The sequence below is a fragment of the Marmota monax genome, unplaced genomic scaffold (assembly GCF_021218885.2).
Source record: "Marmota monax isolate L192 unplaced genomic scaffold, Marmota_monax_Labrador192_F-V1.1 WCK01_AAM20220418_F8-fsc00111, whole genome shotgun sequence".
Classification (NCBI taxonomy): domain Eukaryota; kingdom Metazoa; phylum Chordata; class Mammalia; order Rodentia; family Sciuridae; genus Marmota; species Marmota monax.
In genome coordinates, this window is record NW_026695067.1 from 4866999 (window position 1) to 4887792 (window position 20794).

At 48.9% G+C, this 20794-nt stretch overlaps 1 protein-coding gene across 2 annotated transcripts; it reads right to left on the reverse strand.

The window, feature by feature from the left end:
- Positions 1-4576: 4576 nt before the first annotated feature.
- Positions 4577-13653, reverse strand: Tbc1d21 (TBC1 domain family member 21). 2 transcript variants are annotated; one of them, XM_046428124.1, is made up of 11 exons: positions 13594-13653; positions 10910-11017; positions 10688-10791; positions 8909-9003; positions 8365-8475; positions 8186-8286; positions 7120-7216; positions 6684-6784; positions 5698-5814; positions 4972-5055; positions 4577-4609 (listed from the first exon to the last, which is right to left on the reverse strand). In XM_046428124.1, exons 1-11 carry the CDS (start codon positions 13651-13653, stop codon positions 4577-4579), a joined length of 1011 nt encoding a protein of 336 aa, XP_046284080.1. The 2 variants fall into 2 exon arrangements, with proteins under 2 accessions (XP_046284080.1, XP_046284081.1); XM_046428125.1 differs by lacking the exon at positions 10910-11017.
- Between the last annotated feature and the right edge of the window lie 7141 nt (positions 13654-20794).

Consider the following 20794-nt stretch of genomic DNA (forward strand, 5'->3'; position numbering starts at 1 on the left):
GTCCAGAGGGAAGTACTAGTAGGGGCTGGAGGTGCCTCCAGATATAGCTCTACTTCTCAGGGCAGTGCCCTGCACAGACACTCCTGTCTCCTCTGCACCAAAGTCCACTTGCTGTGAGACCTTGGGCAAGTCCCTCCCCATCCCAGGCAGACCTGGGACGCCCTATGTGTGGAAAGAAGGGGTCTGAACAGATGCTCTCTAATCTTCCATTAGGCTCTTGCTCTTTCCTCAAGTGTTCTCATCCCTGGCTGCACTTGAGAATCACCTGGGGAGCTTTTTAAAAACACCAGCAGTCTGGCCCACCCCCAGCTATTCTGATTTAATTGGTGGGCCCTGGGCAATGGTTATTTTTAAAAGGCTCCTCTGGTGCTTTTCAGGTACAGCCCAGACTAAAAGCCACTGCTGGAGACTCTACCCTCCTACCCCGGCTAATAGCTTCCATCATTTTCGGTTGCTGGTCTCTTCCCCAGTGTGGGCTCCCTAGTCCTCAGCCTCTGGAAGGACAGGTGGAGCTAGTGCTCTTGTTTCAGGTCTCAGAAATCAATCGTTCCCTCCTGGGCAGGTGCCTGATGGCCAGCCTGCGGCAGGGCAGCCCTTGACATTAAGCAGGAAATCCCTTCTTTCTGCCTAGGCCTTGCCCCACCCCACCTCCCTGCCATTGAAGCAGGTTCAGAGAGGGCTGTGCAAGGGGAGGGTCAGGGAAGGGAGGCAAACTCTGGTCTGCTCTCCTCTACCCCTCGCCTCCCAGAGCCAGTGCTCCCCATCCCCTTTCCCCATCACACACATGGCCGGTTCCAGTCTCCCAGGCTCTGCTATTGCCATTTCTGGGCCAGGACTACCAGACTATCTCGGCTTCTTCCCTCCTATCCCTGCAGGCTGATTTTCTTGTAACCCCAGAACTTCAGCCCGACCTTGGTCCTGAAGAAGGAAAGTTAAAAAAAAAAAGAAGTCAAATGCATTTTTTTGTTTGTTTCAAAAGAAGTTGTAGTGGACATGGCTGTATTTTGTCCTTTCTGAAACTTAACAGGCTTAAAGAAGGATAAAGGAAGTTAGGATGGAGTCTCCTGCAACAGGCCCTGCCCCCAACAGTCCAGCCCTTGAACATTTCAGTCTACCTGAGAGTCCTCAGTTGCCAAGAATAGGGTGGCTTGTGAGATGAGGGTCTGCCCTGCAAAGGACCAGACAGGAGACTGAGTTTAGGCCGCGGGGGAGCTGGCAGACCCCATAAATTTCATAAACAGAAATTTCTTGCTCACTGTTCTTCAGGCTATGAAGTTCAAAATCAAGGCACCAGCAGATTCAGTGGTAAAGTATTCCTGGACTTAATCCCCAGGCTGTGGGCAGGTCAAAAGGCTGACAGAGTACGAGGAGCAGGCCCAGGACCGTCACTGCAGTGATAACTGGTCCCCATTCAACTCTCAAGTGTCACACGAACAGGGTTTATGTCTTTTTAATTCTTTTTCATTTACTTTTTGGTACCAGGGATTGAACCCAGGAGTTCTTAGCCTCTGATTCATATCCCCAGCTCTTTTATTTAATTAATTAATTTGAGACAGTTGCTTAGGGCCTTGCTAAGTTGCTGAGGCTGGTTTTGAACTTGCAATCCTCCTGCCTCAGCATCTGGAATAGCTGGGATTACAGTGTGTGTTACTGCGCCCGACTTGTGTCTTTTTTTGTCCAAACTGTTGAATCTCCATACTTGAACAGCAGGCAGCTCGGTTAGTACTTGTCATAGTCTGAATGTTGGTGTCCCCCTAAAACTCAGTGTGATAGTATTAAGAGGAGGGTCTCTGGAGAAGTGATTGTCATGAGGGCCCCACCCTACTGAATGGGATTAATTATCTTATCAAAGATGATGAAGGGAGTGGTCTTGCCTCTGTTTTGCCATGTGAGGATACAGCAACAAGTTCCCTTCTGGAAGCAGAGCAAACCCTCCCCAGACACTGAATCTGCTGGTGCCTTGATTTTGGACTTCATAGCCTGAAGAACAGTGAGCAAGAAATTTCTGTTTATGAATTACTCAGTTTAAGACATTTTATTACCACAGTATAAACATAACAGATAGTACTCAATAAATGTGCATTAAAATAAACTATTTAGACCCACATAGTTTCCATAATAAAGCAAACTTAGGCTCTAGGAGTCCAGCAGTGTGTCCCTGGCTGGCCCTTACTAAAAGAAACCCGACACAGGGCTATAGTGATAAACTAAGCAAGCAGAAACCCCATGCTGGCTTCAGGCTATGCACAAGGCTCAGAAGTGATCTTAATCTACAACCTGCTGGGCCAGGAGTGTGGCAGATGAGGGTGGGCTCTTCTCAGATCTTTTCCTTCATCACTTTGTCACCTGGGATTCTTCAGAAGCTGGATTGATTCAGTGTCAATATTTGATCCTCCTCATCTTAAAGACCTAATAGAAAATTTCAAACATGCTCCCTAGTTGGCCAGAGGTTCCTTGGTGGTACCATAGGGAAGGACATGAGGTTCAACAGGGGACCACAGAGGTCCACCCAAACTTCTTCCCTGGGGCTCCTGGGAAGTATACTAACAGGCCTCCAGTGATTTAAAAACAGGCTTGGAAACCATAGATTTAGTAGTGAGTTCTTGGATCTTTTTAGTTGTGAGATAACTAGATGTTTGGCATTGTGTATAGACTCCAACCCCAAATTATAGGTCAACAAATGCCACCAGGCCAAAAAGACCATAAGAAAATGTACATCTATGTTTCTATTGACTCTTCTCATCCCAAGTCCAAAGCTAGTTTAGCAAGATGTCTTTTACTCTGCTTCTCTGGTTGTTTGGTAAAACACAAACATGGATTCATTCTTGGAGAACTGCATTGTAGGTAGGAACCCTCATTTAAAGAAACTGTCTTGGGAACCCAAAGCTAAGGACAACACAGGATACAAATTTACCATCAGGCGTGGCGGCACACACCTGTAATTCTAGCTTTTAGGAAGCTGAGGAGACCCCCAGAGGATTGCAAGTTCAAGGACAGCCTCAGCAATTTAGTATGACCCTAAGCAATTTAGTGAGACCCTGTCTCAAAATAAAACCAAAAAGGGCTGGGAGTGTAACTCAGTGGTAAAGTATTCCTGGACTTAATCCCCAGTATCAAAGAGAGAGAGAGAGAGAGAGAGAGAGAGAGAGAAATGAATTTTTACTGATATATAAATATCGGTAAAATGCTAGCTCTTTAATCCCGCAAAGAAGATGTTGTAGATGGGACAGGGCCCCCTTCTTCAACACCCCCTACCTCCCAGCACAGACAAACAGCTAAGAGATTCAGAGACAGCCACGAATGGAAGAGGAGACCAGACAATAACTAGGGACACGGTATATTTTACATGATGGTCACTGAGAATGACAGGATGGGAGCAGGAGGGAGGGGTGGTTGACTAGAGCGTAAGCAGTATGGTTTATGCTTTACCCGCAACGACCAGTCTATAGAAAAACCAATGGCTCCCTCCTGTTCATCCATCAGCCCTACTGAAAAAGAGTAGCCACTGGGTAGGGCAGGGCTGTGTGTGTGTGTGTGTTGCTGAGCAGCTGGTAGGGGGCATCCAGCCACCTCAGTTCTTTTTTTTTTAAATATTTATTCTTAAGTTTTAGGTGGACACAATATCTTTATTTTACATTTACGTGGTGCTGAGGATCGAACCCAGTGCCTCGTGCATGCTGGGCGAGCACTCTACCTCTGAGCCCCAACCCCAGCCCCAACCCCAGTTCTTTTATAGGTTCAGCCCCTTCTGGTGTTTCTCCATGTCTGTGCTCAGGGTACCCCAGAGAGAGGTCAGACAGAGCATGGACAGCCTGGGCAGTGGGGCTTGGGGCTGTGCATGGCATATGGAAGCAGGTGAGACATGCCTCTGACCCAAGTAGAGACTGGCTGCCTGGGCAAGGGCAAGTAGCACTCCCAGAAGAACAAGTAAGGCTGAGAAATACTTAATTTGAGGAAACATTTGTAGGCTGAGAAATGAAGGTGCAGTTGTGAAGGGGCTTTGAAACCAGGAGGGGGATTGCCTGCTGGTCTTTCCACTGACAGTGAAGAAGCCTGGGAAAATAACTTAGTTGTGTGATTGATGGGTGTGTTAAGAATAAGGGAGCAATGGGGGTGAGGGGAGCAATGTCCGGGGTCAGTTTGTTGGGACCTGAGTCCCAGGTGCAGACTAATCCCCGTGAGATATGTTTAGTATTGTCTTGCACAAGTGCCTGGAAGTGTGTCAAGGTTGGCACTGCCCTTAACCATTTGCTTCCAGATATGGATCTACTGCAGCCCTGGAAAACCCTCAGTTGGGGACATGTTGCTGGCCCACACAATCTCATCCCAGCACATCTCTAGCCTCACAGTGATCTGCCCATCAGGCTCTCTTATTGTGCAGTCCCATGTGTCCCCAGCTCCTAATGTCAAAGGAGACATACTGCCACCACAAACCATTACTCAAAGGCTGTTTGTTTCATGACTGTATTACCTGCTCCCTCACCCCATCACCCTGTCGGCCTTTATCCTGACCTCAGGACTGAAGAACCACCTTCCGTTCATTGAAGGCACCTGTCCATGGTGGGTATCAATGTTCTCAGAGAAAGAAATTCTTCAATGGCTGAGGAACCTGGAGAAGAGGAGAGTTCCAGCAGGAGTGAGGGATACACACATTGGTCTGTTGCTCTCCTTCAGTTCATCCAGCCAGTGACATACTCCTGAGCTCCTGGGTGCCCAGGCCTGTGCCCAGACCCACGGGGATGGACACAGAGATGGGGATGAGGTGGTAATTCCAGTCTATCCAGGGAGGTGGAGCTACACATGGGCACAGAGAAAAGACCATGCAGGACAACTTCCTTGGGCCGGCAGCAGAGGACGTAGCACAGACCGTTTCTGAGGTTGAATGTGTCTGCTGTGGGCTTGGTTTGGGAAGCTGGGGAAGGCTTCTAGGAGGAGAGGGGGGAAGAGGTGGGCAAATATTGGGCAACTTACATCTTTTTGCATGAGCTCAGCATAAACCATGCAGGCGGCAGAGATTAGCTCATCAGCATCAAGGTCGATGAGTTTGTTGCAGGCCTGCAGGAAGATGCCGGGGTTGTGTGTGTGTGTGTGTGTGTGTGTAGGCAAACATGTCTCCCTGTGCTCTTGGACACAAGGGAAGAAGGTCGCTGTTCATGGCAGTTGTTGGGGGGTCCCCTGACCTTTCCCCAATCTGCCTGAAACAGTGCCTGAAATTTCATATTTTGAGGAATGATCAACACAGTTTTCACACAGGGGTCATCTAGGGTGTTCTGGCATTCCACCAGTTGTCTCAGGCACTTCTAAGGAGATCTTGGTTTATAATTGGGACGACACCTAGGATTTTTTTTCTCAAAGATTTCTATTTTTAAAAAGAGTTGGAAACCTCTAGGTCCTCCTGCAACAGGAGTGCCCCAGGGCCCAGGGTTAACTACAAGGCAGTAGAGTTGAAGTTAAACCATTCAAGTTAAACCATTCCTCGTAGCGCCTCTGTGTTGGGCTTGTCAGAGGCCTAAACCAGCTAGTCTAGGAAAAGCCCTCAGCACAGTGCTTAGTGCTCAGGTCTCTTCACTATTCCTGCCCAAAGGCAAGGTGGCATGGAAGCCCAGTGCCCCATAAGCCTGGGTCTTTCAGCCATGGCAGGTAGGGTATTGGGGCTGCCAGAGGCCAGGGCAGGTCCTGGCCTGTGGGTGCTCTCACCAGGAGGATGGCATCTCCGCTCATGCTCTCCAGCAGTGCCTGCTCACGCACCATCTGCAGCATGCTGTAGGCCACCAGCACCTGAAAGTTCCTGCAGGGCTTTCCTGTCAGCAAAACCTGCGGGAGATAAGTGGTCTCAGCCTGGGGCCCACTGCCTGACTGCTGACATCCTGAGGATGGTGAGCCCCACCGACCGCATGCCCAGGACCAGCCATTCCTGGGCCTGCTGATGCCTTCGCTCACTCACTTGCTCGGGTAAGTGCTCACAGGTACCCCTGCAGCTCTGGGCATTGTGCTGGCTACTGGAGATTCAGACAAAGGCCTTGTGGAATTCACTGGTGGGATGGGGTACTGGGACACTATAGCATTTGAGGGGAGTTGAGTTTGGCAAAGCAAAAGTTGATAGAAACTCAACAAACCAGCGGTGTCACTGAAGGCCTGTGTTGATCATGGACTTGGGCAAGGAGACCAGCAGTCCAGGAGGGAGGGGCCAGGCCAGTGGAAGCTGACTCATGGGGCACTCAACACCAGACTGGATTGTAAAGGCAGTGGCAGTCTCTGGGCAGGGCAATGATGAGTGGTGGGTATGTTCTGAAGGGAGTTCATCTGCTGATGGCCCTGGGGAACTATGGCAGAGGACTGTGGGTATCCTTGGGGGCCATCATTCTAGTGGTGGGAAAGGTGAAGCAAAGGGCAGCCAGGGCAGTGAGAGTAGAGGGGCAGATTGGCAGGCAGCTGGACACCGGCCAGGCCTCATGCATAGGCCCAGAAGGCACAGCCAGTGGGGCTTTGCTTTGAATGGAAGGATGGGCAAACTGAAGCTCTAGCTTCCTCCAACAAGGTAGAAGCAGGGTTGCTGGCCTCAATAATCCCCAAGCCACCACGCTCCATCCAAAGCCAGGATAAAAGGAGAGGCAAGGAAAAATGCAGCTTCTGCCACCCGAGAGGTGAAGCCTCCCCCACAGGTCCCCAGCTGAGTACCTCACCTCCCAGAGCCTCCAAACGTCATCGAAGGATTTGAAGGCGCGCTGGAAGCAGAGGCAGAACCAGGGGAAGAGGGCCTGCACGGCCCCTGCACCCTTCCCTTCTGTGGGGAGAGAAGCAGGTGCAGCCCAGGAGGCTGAGGTCAGGGGAAAAGGGGGACAGCACACACGATGAAGCCAACACACACAAATGAGGTCATAAGCAAGAGCACGCAAGACACTTGGGAATCATGAAGACCCTGGCTGTGACTTTTCCACCTGCCCTTGGAGACTGTTTAGGGCTGACGTTCAACAGTGCAGACCTCCCAGGGCCTGATCAGAAGATCCACCAAGCCTTCCCTCTCCCCAGGACAAAGGGCAGCTGCTGTAGCTGGGCTTGGCCCCTCCCATGCCTGCCCTGGTGGTGGATATGAGGTGCCAGGAGATGGGTACCACTCACTTAAGTGCTCAGCAAACACAGGGTCCAGGAAAGTGATCAGGTTGTTGAGCATGTCCAGGTTCTTGCCCACCCCGATGTTGATGACACAGCTGTGCTCCTGCACGAGGTTGGTGCAGGAAGGGAAACCGAGTCCTTCTCAGCTGAGGGCACCAAAAGAATCAGCCCCACTTCCTCCAGCTCCAACCATGGGGCCTTCTGTGTGACTGGCCATAGGCCAGGTCCCCGTTACTGCGTGAGTGTGTGTGCACGAGTACACACTCATAACTCATCTATATCTATGATGTGGCCTGTGTGTGCAGGTGTGCCTGTTTGTATATTAGTATATATTTGTGTGTGGGTGGCCATGGACGTGCTGTGTGCATCTTACTGTGTGTGTGTGTGGAGGGGCTAGGGATGCAGAGATGTCTCCAATGTGATTCAGAGTCCAGTGAGACCTGTTAGCTCTATGCATACACACTATTCCATCAGGGCCAATCAGGACAAAGGGAAGGGCAGCAATCACATTGTTGAAGGGGTAGAAGGTGAGTGAGGGGGCTCTGGCAGCCTCTCAGTCATGAAGGAGACTTCCCAGTGGGGTGTTCCAGGGAACAGCACCTTCAACATCCCTCAACCTGGACACAGTAGGTGTACCTGGGCACTCCAAAGTCCCTAGGTGTTTGGAATGTAGGTCATGTAGAGGGAGCAGTGCGTAGCCAAGACAAAAGGGGCGGTCTTGAATGCCTAGCTAAAGCTACTGGGTTTTATTCTGGAAGCCTTAGAGAGCTCCAGAGGATTGACAGGGAGGAGAGCTACGTCAGGGAAAGGGAATGCTAGGAAAGGGTGCCATCACTGGGCCTGGCCAGCCACACTCACTCTTTCAAGATTTGGCGACAGGTGGACCCAGAGCATTGCTCCACCCACTTCACCTTCCAGTGCCTGCCACCCCTCTGGGGGACTTCCCAGGCTCCTCAGTGCCTCAAAAGTCTGTCTAGGAGCTGAGGAGAATGGCAGAGGCTGCTAACACCTGCCCAAGCCTGAGGGGTTGTTAGGGGAGCAGTGGGTCCCTGAGCTCCGACCCAGTCCTCACTGTTTTCTGCAGGAAGAACTGAAAAAGCCAGAAGATCTCATGGTCATGCTCCACCATGATCTGGAAAAGCATCACCATCTCATGGAAGCCCCGCTGGTATTCTGCAGAGGAGAGAGCACTGTGAGGAAACGGCTGGGCCTGGTCCCAGGAAATGGGGCAGGGGCAGCCCTCTAGCTCACCTGCCTGGTTGTTGCAGACGTAACTCAGGAGCAGGGTCTTCTCGAGTCTCTTCTTGTCAATGAGGACATTCCCCAGGGGATCTTTATCATAGAGTCTCTGGAGATCATATGCTAGGTCGGGGGCAAAGGGGGTTGCACTAGATCACCTTGAGCAGAGGGTCCATGGATGAGTTCACCCCCTACCCCAAGAGGCTGACCCTAAGACATACTGGGAGAGAGTTATCCATACTCAACTACCCACCCCGCCAGCTGTCTGGATTTCTCCCCTCCTCTGGGCCATACCCTCTGCCAGGAATGCCCGGCCCCATCCAATTCAAATCCAATCTAGATCAAGGTGGGGTGGGGACAAAGTTCTGTGTGTCTAGGGGCACCCCACAGACCTAGCAGGTGGATTAGCCAAGTGTAGATGGAAAAATTCCAGACACAAATCAAGGCAGTTCCTAGGATGGCAGGAACCATCCAGTCCTGGCAATGGCTGAGAAGGGGGTGGGAATGACTTCGCCAAGCACCCCCCCGCCTAGTTCTCTCATTCTTCGCTGCTCACCAATGTTGTTCTGAGTTTCTATGAAGTTCCGGTGCAAGTTTTCCAGAAGGGGCTGAATCTTCTCATACATCTGGCACAAGGCATTGTAGTTCTTCCTGTGAGAACAGAATCGAGGCTGAGCAAGGTGGCCTCTCCCTCTGTTCAGAGGGGAAGAGAACTCTGAGTAGCTGCAACAGCTGCTGTGTCCAAGGAGGTTACAGGGCAGCCTGGCCCACCTTGCCCCTACTGTGATGTTTCCCCCTCATCTCATCCTGTGCCAGCCCCCAACATTCTTTAATGTGGGTCTGGAGTGCAAAATAGAGATGGTTTAACCTCTGAGCTCTGCAGGCCAACCTCTGCACCTGAATCCTGGCTCTACAGCTTAATAACTGAGTGTCTGCTGCTGGGGTCAAAGCTTGGGGATGTCACTTTCCCTCTCTAAATCTCAGTTTCCTCATCTGTATAATGGGGATGATATTGGCACCTACGCCTCAGAATTGGGAGGATTTGATTAGATGGCGGTTTGTGCTTATTATTAAAATGTGATATGTTGGTATACTGGGTAGACCGGTAACCTTGAAAAAGGTATGTCCAGATGCTGGAAGGTGAAGAAGGGCTCTACAGCCTATGAATGTGAACTTATTTAGAAAAAGGTTCTTTGCAGATGTGATCATTTAAGGATCTAAAGATAAGACCATTCTGGATATTCTGGGGGGACAACAAATCCAATGGCAACTCTCCTTGCAAGAGTTACACACAGATGGTCATGTGCTCATGTAGGACACAAGTCAGTTCACCAGGGTCCAGTGTATTGGAGTGAAGCAGCCACACACCAGGGAACATGGGAACCCCCAGATGCTGGAAGGTGAAGAAGGGCTCTCTTCCAGAGCCTTCGGAGGAAGCCAGTGCTTTGATTTGGGTTTCTGGCTTCCAGAACTATGAGGGACAAACTGTCTTGTTATGGGCAGCCTCTCAGTCCATGAAACTTTGTTTCACAGCCTTAGAAGACTAACACAGGTAGACTCTAACTTTAAAGACTGTGTGTTAGCAAAGTAACACATCCTGGCTCCCTTGTCTGGGAGGGCTGCTTGGAGGAAGTCCCCTGTCCAATCTGAGCCTTGGAGGAAGGGTGGATTTTGAGAGGGCAGATGATGGGGAGGCCCAGTATGGGTGGAAGACAAAGAGCAGACCAAGAGCAGAGGGGTGGGGTGAGCAAATGGGGTGCCAGTCAGCCAGACAGTGCGGTTAGAAGGTGAGGTGCTGAAACAGGAGGAGTCAAGACCAGGATAGGCCTTGGCGGAGAGACTATATTATTTGAAATATTACTAGTTGTACCACTGGGGATGTTTTAAAGTCTCCTGTTGGGCACTTGGGGGCGGGGAGATGTGGGCATGGGTCGGGAGGTGGAAGTCTGGACCCAGGGGAGGCAGCACAGCCATGGGGCTGAGAGGTGGGGCAGGGATGCGGCCAGGGAAAGAAGGTGGGAGAAGCAGTTCTAGGGCTGCTTCAGAGGTAGTTATCACACGCCTAGGGGAGGATGGGATCAGGGGGAATGGATCATGAGAAGAGTTGCTGGGGTTAAGCCCATGCCTGGGGTTGACTTCGGAGGTGCTGGCTCAGACCTGGCTGCACCTGCTGTGTGAGGGGCCTGGGTGGGGAGCACGGGGTGGCGGGGTCCTGTCTTCCAGAATGAGAAGTCCAAATAGGGAAAGAAGACTGAATGTGCAGGCTAGGGTGGGCAGTGTCTGCCACCTGTAGCACCAGCCACCCTCCTCTGACAGAGGATCTGTAATGTTCTACCTCCTCATGCTGTTCACTGTGAGCCGATCATCCTGGGAACTCTGCCATGAGTAGTAGCCTGTGAGGAACTTCCAGGCTTCTGTCCTCACGAAGGGGTGCAGACCCTGGGGGTGGGAGGTGGGTTTGGGAGGTGGGAGCCCTGCCAAAGAGTTCCACCCAACATCAAGCCGCTTCTGTCCCCCCAATTCCAGGGCAAGGCCAAGGGTAGCTTGGGGACCATACCCTTTCCAGGATGTTAACACAAATGAAGTCCCGTGACTTGGCCAAGTGACCATTCTCGTCGAAGAAGCTATCCCATTCCGTCTTGTCAATGGGAGGTTTTCTCTTCACCTGACGAGGACAAGCAGGTCAGCCCTCTGTGAGGGGCCTTGGCTTTTCTTTTCATTCAAAGTGAATTTTAAATGACACGCTCTGCACTTTGCAATAGAAATCAAAGCTCACAGCTTCTGACTCATGAGGAAATTACTGAAAATAAGTAAAAAAGAATCCTGTATGCACAATAATTTTCATTGCACATTACTTACCAAAATGAAATGACAAGCAGTCAATGTGCTCCAATAAAGGAACAGTTAAGTAAACTATGGTTTATATACACCATGGAATACTGTGAGGCACATAAAAATAGAGGTTCACAAGGAATGAATAATCATCTGGAAAAATACAAATGTTAACCAAGAAAAGCAAAATAAGGAATTAGATATTCAATAGTCTGTGTACTGTACTCTATAGCACTACCACATACTCACAGTGCAACCTACGTATTATGTCACATATTATAAAAAATCTATATCATCTCTGATATAGCATTTATTAACCACTGTAAAAATTGTTTGGGAAAAAATTACACAAACATCCTCTATGTCAGAAACAACAGTGATACGCTTTGAATAATAGGAATATTTTTTCCTTTTTCTTGTACTTTCAAATTTTTCTATAATAATATAAACTGCTTGGGTAGTGGAAAAACACAAGATATGCACTAATTAAACACATTCTTGTGCTCCAGTTTATATATCCTGGAAATGCAGAACAGTTCATCATAGGGTACCATTTCTAGTTTAGATAAGGTGTGTGTGTGTATTGTGCATGTGTGCACACACCTGTATGTGTGTGCTTGTGTGTGAGTCAGGGGTGGGGGGAAGGCAAGTGCTTTGCCTGCAAAGCAATTCAAAATGTTTATATCATAATAAGTAGGAGTTTGGGTTTCTGTTCGAGTAGGGAAAGCTTCCTCTCTCCCTTTGGTGCCCCTCCTGTTGAAGAGGATCTTGAATATCACATTGCAGACAAAGAAATGTGCTGAGGGCAGAGAGCAGCAGCTGACTAGATGATCTAACATTCAAACTCTCGACTTTCCTGGGTACCTGAATATGAGCACGTGTGTTCAAGGCAAGTTTGCATACAAATCACATTAGGGTCTTCTTTTTCTTCTTCTTCTTCTTCTTCTTCCTCTTCCTCTCCTCCTCCTCCTTTTTTCAGTACTGGGGATTGAACTTGGGCATACTCTGGCAGTGAGCTACATCCCCAGCCTTTTTTATTTTGAGACAGAGTCCTGCTAAGTTGTCCAGATTGGCTTCAAATTTGCAATCCTTCTGTCTCAGCCTCCCCAGTCACTGGGATCACAGGCATACGCCAGGGCACCCAGCTGAGGGTCTTTCTACCTGTAGACTCTGATTCAGAAATTCAGGGCGTGGCCTAAGATCATACATCCCTGACACCTCGAAGGTGATTGGTGGTAACGCTGGTCCACAGACCATGTGACGAATGACATTAGAAAGTAAATACCACCACAAATAAAAGACAAGAGCTCACAGGCCCCAAATGGGAATAATTTCACTGTGTGTTTGATAGGGTTGGATTGAGAATCAATCTTTAATAATAATCAATTCTTTAATAAATCATTCATGCTCTATCTTCTGAATCAAAATAGGATGTAGAGGACCAAGAAGGTACAGAGAAATTGACATTGGCCTACCCTTGGGTAGCAGGGTTGACCCTGACATCTTGTCCCAACCCCACAGACACTCTCCTTGTTATCATAAGTGACCATCTCCACACTTGGAGACTCTCTCGTGTATGAGATGGATTTGCAGCCCACTGCATGGATCTGAATGCCAGCTTTACACTTACTAGCTGTGTGACTGTCATCAAATTTCTAAGTCTCTGTGCCTCCATTTTCTTATTTGTAAAATGAGGATAATAGCATCATCTATCTCATAGGACTATGGTGAGAATGAATGCATAAAGCATTTAGGACAGTCATTGTACACGATAAATGCTGCATGACAGCTTATTTTATTATTATTAGCCTTCTCTAAATTCAGAGAACATAAAAAATTTAAATCAAGACCTGGGGATAATCTGCAGTAAAGCAATAACATTTAAAACTCTGGAAAAGAGGTGCCCATTTTGCATTTTTTTATGCATGACTCTCTTAATCACTATGATTAATGAGACTTGAGATTGGTTGAGGGCACTATAATTAGTTATGATTTTTTAAAAAAAATACCGTGTGGAAAATTTTTATGACGGGGGCGGATTTCTAAGGAATCTTATTAACTAGGTTTGGAACTGCTTACTAACAAAAGCATTACTGCCACCTGGTGGCAGACTACTGAAATTGTTGGCAAAAGCACCAGAGAAAATTCACCAGCATATTCAGGAGTGAATTGGCAAATCTAAAACTCAGAACTAAGTCAGATTGTTATATCTGGGGAGAAAGTAACACTGGCTTAGAGATAAGGTAAAAGGAGACACGGGTGTCTCAATCCTGCTAATGGTAGTAAGATCAAGTACAACTGCCTACGTCAGCTCAGGGGTCTCGCCTTTCCCACCCAGCAGGGGAAAGGGCCCCAGAGCAAACCAGTGTTTGGGAAGGGCTGCACTTGGAACCGATGAAGAGCACACACCAGGATGAAGGAGGCTGACAGCATGGCAGAGAGGCTGTTTTCAGGAGAGAGGGTGGTCATGGCTCCTGCTAGCTGTCTTCAGAGCAGCCTCTGACCAGCACTCACTTGGAGTGAGGCTTAATTAGCAGGGGAAGGTGTCTTTCCGCTTAGGTGAGTTGCAGTTCCAAGAGGAACTGGGCCTCTCCTGAACCACACTTGTACAGAGCCAGTCTGCTGTGTGTCACAAAGTCCCTGGAACCCTCATCATAATGACCTCAGAAAGTGGGAGCGCTCACCTTCAGAAGTGAGACACACAGAAGACACGGGACCAAAACTACTAGTCACCCAGAAAAATTGCAGTACGTGTGGCATGTGCAATGGGGGTTAGACTCAGCGGGCGTGGGGATTAGTATGGGTTGGGCTGCTCAGGGTGGGTTTCCTGAGACAGGTGGGCCCTGAAGCCTCTCACCTTATTCCTGGCTCTCCCTCTGGACTTCCTTAGCTTGTTATTTCACCCAACCAGTATCCAAACCTAGAGTCTAAACCTAATTAAACTTCATGTTTCATATTTTTGGAGGACCGCTTTCAAAGATTCTGAATCAGTATGTCTGGGCTGGGGGCCTAGGAATATGTTCTGATAAATCTCCTTGAGTAACTCAGATTTAGTGTTTGAATGGTAGCCTCTGGAAGATAGTTATATTTGCCTAGTATTCAGAGCCCAAGTCTTGTTCGACCTAAGACAGTCAGCCAGATTGATGACTGTATGAATGATTTAATTGAATAAGAATGAATGATGCTTTCTTGGATCTCATCTCACTTCCCTCTCTGTGTAGATTACAGAGATTGGTGCATGTGCCATCTCCCCTCTACCCGAACTCCTTTGGGGGCAAGGATAATGTCAGATTCTTTTGTCCTTGCTCCTCCCAGCCAATCCTGCTGCTGCCTGGCACTTGGTAGTTGCCCCTTATTCATCCAATGCATCCAGGGAGTTGGTTCCTCATGGCTTCAGAATGACCATTCCCAGTCTTAAGCACTGCTCACACTTCTACTCGAGTCCCATGTAACTGGAAGGCATCCTTAGTCATTAGAAGATGATAGTAATGAGATGAACCAAACTGGAATCAGAAGCTCCAAATTGGAATTTGGACTCTGACCTCAAATTTGGATATCCCCCTCCTTCTGAGCCACAGAGCTTCCAGCCATGAAATCAGAATACAGTCAACCTCTGGCTTCCACATCCTTATTAACAGAATGAATCAGTGTCCATATGGAAGTCCTCAGTGCACACAATTCACTGTCTCATTCACTGGGGCTGTTCTGCTGGCCTGCAGCACTGCAGGAGGACTTTCATATCACAGAACATTATTATCGGCCTCCCCCCAATGCCCCATCTTGATTTAGGAAGGTGCTAAGCACCTCTTCCCTCTAACTGGCTTCCCCTGTACTTCGGAGTGCAGGAGGTCAGTTGGTAAGGGGTGGAATGAATGGGACGCTTTTCACATCAGGATGGCTTCCTTCTGAGATCTGTGAGAAGTTTCCAAGGCAAATGTCTGGAGCAGGAGACATACATGTGCATTCCTTGCCATTTGGGGTGATGGATGCTCCTGTTCTTCCATATCAGCAATGGAGACAATGGCAAGTTAACTATAAGTTTCCCAGAGCAGATGGGAATGAGGCAGGGAGCTGGAAAAATCTGACTACTAAATTTGAATGTGGTTGGATATGGATCATCGACTGAACTTCCTCTAACCTCTGGTTCCCTGTGTGCAAATCGAAGGTCCTAACTCTTCCCAAATTAACCAGCATCATTTAGGCATATTACAAAAATCTCACAGTAACCACATAAAGGTTTAATATCCAAACAGAATCACAGGGCCCGCACTAAAGCAAGATGGGTTTTGATCTGTCCCTACCCTTCTTTTTCAGATTCTTAAAAGGGCTTTATAGTGTCCATTTATTTTTCTGGGGCTAAATCATTATTGCCATGTTCGTTTATGTACATAACCACCCAAGGGCTTTAGATGCATGTCTCCATCTCTGGTAGGAATCCATTTTTTTCTTTAAATTTTTGTACATGGGGATTCTTTAGGGCACAAAAATTCCAGGTTTTAAAATATTATTCTTAGGGCTGGTAGAGTGCCTGTCTTGCATCCATGAAGCTCTGGGTTTGATCCCCAGTACTGAAAAGAATATATTATTCTTGGTGTTTGTGTTGAAGTCCTGGAGACGACCATCTGGCCCATCTTTTCTCTGATGAATCTGGCCGTCTGTGAGCTGATGAGGCTGTGCTGGTGAAAAAGGAGGGCAGCTTTCAAAGGTGCCTGGGCAGGACCTTACCAGCTCAGATAGGAGGTTCATGCAGCGAGGAAGCTCATAGGCTTTGGTGCCAGAATGACCCAGGTTCAAGTTCAGACTCTGCCCACCAATAAAATGATTTGGGTGCCAGCTGTGCGGAAGGCAGTCTGGTAGGCCCCTGCTCAGTGGCTGTGTGAGCCTGAAACCCTTCCTTACCAAGAGATAAGGACTCTCAGCTGGTGTGGGACTTATCTTATGTGGGAACACTGACTCCCTGTTCTGGGCTGGGCTCCTTTATTGTGCGTAAGCTTGTGTGTCACATGTCACATGGCACCCGGCCAAGCCCACTGCTCCATCTATTCCAGGTGGGGAGGGAACGGGTCGTTCACCGGCAGCCACAGGACCCTTGCGTACAAGCAATAGGGCTTCCTGAACGCTGGGGGTGACTCCCTCCACCCAAGCGCAGAAGTGTTTCTGCTCCACCGAGGACCTGGTCATTTGCCTCTGCTGCTCCTTTTCTACTCTCTACCAGAAAGTTCTGGACTCTCAGTCCAGGGATATGAAGGTGACCTCTTCTTGTGAGGTGAAGGCTCGTCTCTAACAAGCCAAACAGCTTTGAAGTTTGGCTTCAAACTTCTGAACACAGAGAGGGTGGGTCTGGGGGCAGGTAAATGAGTTCCATTCTCCCCCCTCTAGCAGAACCTGTAGATCAGATGGGGGAGGGAGAAGCATAAGATTTAAAGTCAAACTGACCTGGGTTCAGATCCCAGGCTTATGACTTAATTGTTATATGGCCCAGTTGTATGACTTGCCCAGGGAAAGTCACTTAATTTTCCAGACTCAGTTTCTTACCTGAAAGTGGAGTATACTTTGCAGATTTGTTGTGTGGTTTAAATAATGTCTGTAAAGTGTTTAGCACATTCCAGGCACCCAATTAACAGCAATTGCCTGTGCTATTATTTGTTCCAGAACACACCCAGGCTAACCTTGAACTCCCTCTCCCTAATGAGGTTGGGTTCTCCAGCCTCGGTGAGCTCCCCTGGACTGCTGCCACTTCCTGGGCCAGGCAGCAAGCAACATGGGATCAGCTGAAGTTGCTGCCGATCCTTGACCTCAACCAGACGTTTGTGTTTCTGAGGATCTAAATATGCTGAGGAGTGAATATTGAAGCATGGGATCCTGCTTCTTATGACTGTTTGTGTGCTCCTAAACTTGAAAGATGTCGTATGGCATTTGCAGAATGATGCAAGTACCCAAGGATTTATGTGCGGGATACTTGCTAGCCCTTAACTGCCTTGGCCACTTCTTTGCCTGGAGAGGCTTCCTGCTGGCTCTGACCTTGCTGCCTCCTCTGTGTTGAGGGAGAACTGGGCCCTTGACCACATGCACAGCTGAGTGAGTTCAAGGACCAGCAGCAACCTCAGTGAACACAGCTGATCCAGTAGCCACAACAGAGCAGTGGAGCTGACTGTGGCTGGACAGTCCTATAAATAAGTTTCATAGGGGAAGAGAGTGGTTCAAGGTTAGCTCAGAGGTATCCAGCTCCACAAAATGTGCATATAACATGCTACAACAAACCTGTCTTTTTGTTTCCCCGAACACTGCACAAAATCAATCCATAGCACTTCACTTCTATGCAAAACTTATGCTCAAATACACCACCCTGCAGGTGCAGACATTGGGGCAGAGTGTCAGGGATGGCACCATGGGGACTTGCCGGTCACAGCAGTGATTCACAAATGACTCCTTTCCCTGGAGAGATCCCAAGCCTGGGAGGCCAACGAGGGGTTGGGGGAAAAAGGCTGACCTGGGGACTTCCTGGAGGGCAGGGTTCATGAGGCACAGGACGGAGCAGGACCTCACGTGCCTGAAATGATGGGAGGAGACATGCTGAGCTGGGACTGGGGAAGTGAAAGAGGAACGCTGAACATCCATAGCCACACCCACTTTGGTCCTAGAAGCAGAAAGAAGATTCCAGATCTGACCTGGCACACTCCAGGTCATCATGCAGATACAAAGAGACAGGAAATATTCTGCCACAGTCTGGCTGGGCACAATTCACAAGCCACTTGTCAAGCAGAAATGAACTTTATTTTTAGAACACACACGGCACCACACGAGCTCTTCAGGAATTCCCTCAGAGCCCAACTTCCACCACCCGCTTCCAGCGAGCCTCTCAACCCCCACTCCCGCTCTTGAGGCCGATTGGCTGGGTTGCATGGGCGGAGCCAAAAGAGTCCCCCAATGAGCAGCTCCGTGGTCTGAAAGGGCAGGGAAACAGCCCAATGAGCATCACCGCAGAGGAGCCAATCAGCTGGCAGCTGGAAGTTTGCTGGGGCCACGGTGAGCCAATCAGCTGGAAGTTTGCTGGGGCCGCTGTGAGCCAATCAGCTGGAAGTTTGCTGGGGCCCCTTGGGCTGTGGCTATCAACAATATTCTTTCCCACTTCATTCACTATTCTTTCCATTTTTCTGGAACTATTCTATCATGTACATCCTGGGAGAGTCTGAGAGAGTCTGTATCTGGCTTGACAAGGAGTTCTGTCAGGTACTAGAGACCAGACACAGGAGGCTTATTTTGAGGATTCTCTCGGAGCTGGAACTTGAAGGGTGTCAACTCTTCTGGGCTGTGTGGAGAAACAGGGCTCAGTGGCCTTTGTTCTTTGTCTCTGGGAGCCAGGAGACAAGCAGAGGACCTTGGCTTCCTCTGAGTTTGAAACTCTTTCACTCAGTATCTGGGGAGATGCTAAAACCCAGTGGGGTAAACCCCTGACCCTAACCACACTCACAGACCTGGCTTGGCCACGATCAGAGAGGTAAAATATGTCAGGACATTTGTCCCGTCCCTACTGTCAACTCCCCAATGCCTGCCTCCTTCTCCACTCTCGCCCTGCATGCCTTCTCCTCTGCTTTCTGCAGTCCCTGAGCAAGCTGGTGGGAAGTGTCCTTGACCCTCCTGGGCAGAGCTGTCAGTCCACCAGCAATGGGACAGTGTAGGAAAAATCGTGGCCAAGACAAATGGGAGCCAGCGAGGCTGACATTACGGGGTCAATTCTTCTGAGAGAGACAGTTCCACAACCTAGACCCACATTGAACTCTGATCCTGACCACAGGTTGATCTTAACCACAGATTTTTAAACTGAGCCCTGAAAAACATCCTCAGTAACTCTACTTTATAGAGAAATGAAACTTCGGAAAGGGGCAGTCGCTTGCTCAAGGTCACACAGCAAATCAAAGGCAGACCTGTAACTAGAATCCAGTCTCCTGCCTCCTGGCCCAGTGTCTTTAGATCTCAGCAAAAGGTGAGGTTTTAAAGCCAGACTTTGAAGAATAGAGAGGGAGTGCTCCGACGAGGGAGGATCTTGCAAAAGTTGGATGAAAGAGTCGCAGAAGGTCTTATTTCCTGGTGCAAGCGTGTTCGTTTCCCTTCTGATTCTTCTTACCTCTGAGGCCAGGCCAAATAGAGGTCAGAAAGTGGTGGAATCTGGTCATGCCTCTCAGCCCAAGGGTGGAAAGGGGGGTGGTGGGCAAGGCGGCGTTCCCTCCTCTGCTCTGGTCTCCTCAGATAGAGAGCAGCAACAGGAGCACGTGACTGACAGTGCGGAGAGGCTGAGATAAGAAGGAGAATTGATCTTTCTGCTGCTTCAAAGAGAACAGGAGCCATCCCTGTCACCACTGTTGATCAAAGTCTTTGCAGAGGATGTCTCATGTGCCCTACCGGCTGCCGTTGTGGGTCCTGGGGGCGGGAGTACCACTCCTTCTCCTGCTGAGGCCTTTCTCCAAGCCTCACTGCAAACTAGAGACCTGCGGCTTCCAACAAGGCTCTCAGCAGCTACCGAGACCCAGAGGGTTCAGGTTCCCTGCCAGCCCTTTCTCCAGGAAGCTCAGCCCAAGGCCAGGGCCTGCTCCCAGGGAACTCATACCATCCCCCTTATGCAGATGAGAAACTGAGTTAAGGAACCTCAGAGCCACATGCTAGTTATCCCCTGGGAAACCATCATTCTTACAGGATTTGTCCTCAGAAGACCCTTCTCTGATGGTGGAGACCTGCTCCTTGTTCTGGGTCTGCCAATTCACCTGGTGTGTGTAGACTTCAGAAAGACTGTGCGAATGACCTCTGTAGAAAAGGAAGGACAGTCCTCTTTCTAAGATGACTCATTTAGAAATCTTGAGAAATCCAAACTCTTCATTTCACATTGCCTCCTGGGTGGGGCAGAGCGCAGATTGTCCTGCCTCTTCCCCTGCGTTCTCTCCAAACCATACTGACTTCATCTATTTACAAACAGTGCTCTGCCATAGGTGTGAACATCTTTAAATGCTTATCTGATAATACTCTGCAAATTACCAAGTTTTTAGCTTAAGGCACTGAGAAACCTTGAGAGGTTGTATGGCCCAACTTCCTGGGCTAGCATCCTAGCTCCTCAACCTTGTAGCTCTTGGACTCGTGGATTATTAAGCAGTGTGTTAGTTTCCATTACAGTTATGTGCCACATGAGTAGGTTCTAGTCAACCATGGTCCTTGTACATGACGGTGGTCCCATAAAATTATATTGCCTAGGACCAGGGCCATGTTGGTTTATGTAAGTACTTTGTCATGTTCACACAACAAAGTCACGCATTGACACATCTCTCAGGATATACTACTGTTATTAAGGGGAACATGGCTTTATTGGGGGGATTTTCCAGATAAGGTAGTCCCCCTTTTCCCCCTTTGCAATTTTGCTCTCTGTGGCTTCAGTTACCTGTGGTGTGGTCCATCATGGTTTGAAAACATTAAATGAAAAAAATGCCAGAAACAAGCAATTCATAAAGTTTTAAACTGCATCATTCTGGGTAGCAAATGAAATCTGTCAGTCTTTCTCCATCTGTCCAGGATGTCCAGTGTACAGTAAAATAAGATATTTTGAGAGAGAAAGAGAGCACATTCA

Excerpts from the sequence above, each read along its gene's own strand:
- Tbc1d21 (XM_046428124.1), bottom strand. The coding sequence starts at position 13,653 with ATGACCACCCTCTCTCCTGAAAACAGCCTCTCTGCCATGCTGTCAGCC. Across the intron at positions 9,004-10,687 it reads ACAGTGAACAGCATGAGGAG|GAAGAACTACAATGCCTTGT; the intron begins GTAGAACATTAC and ends CTGTTCTCACAG. Across the intron at positions 8,476-8,908 it reads AGAAACTCAGAACAACATTG|CATATGATCTCCAGAGACTC; the intron begins GTGAGCAGCGAA and ends CCCCCGACCTAG.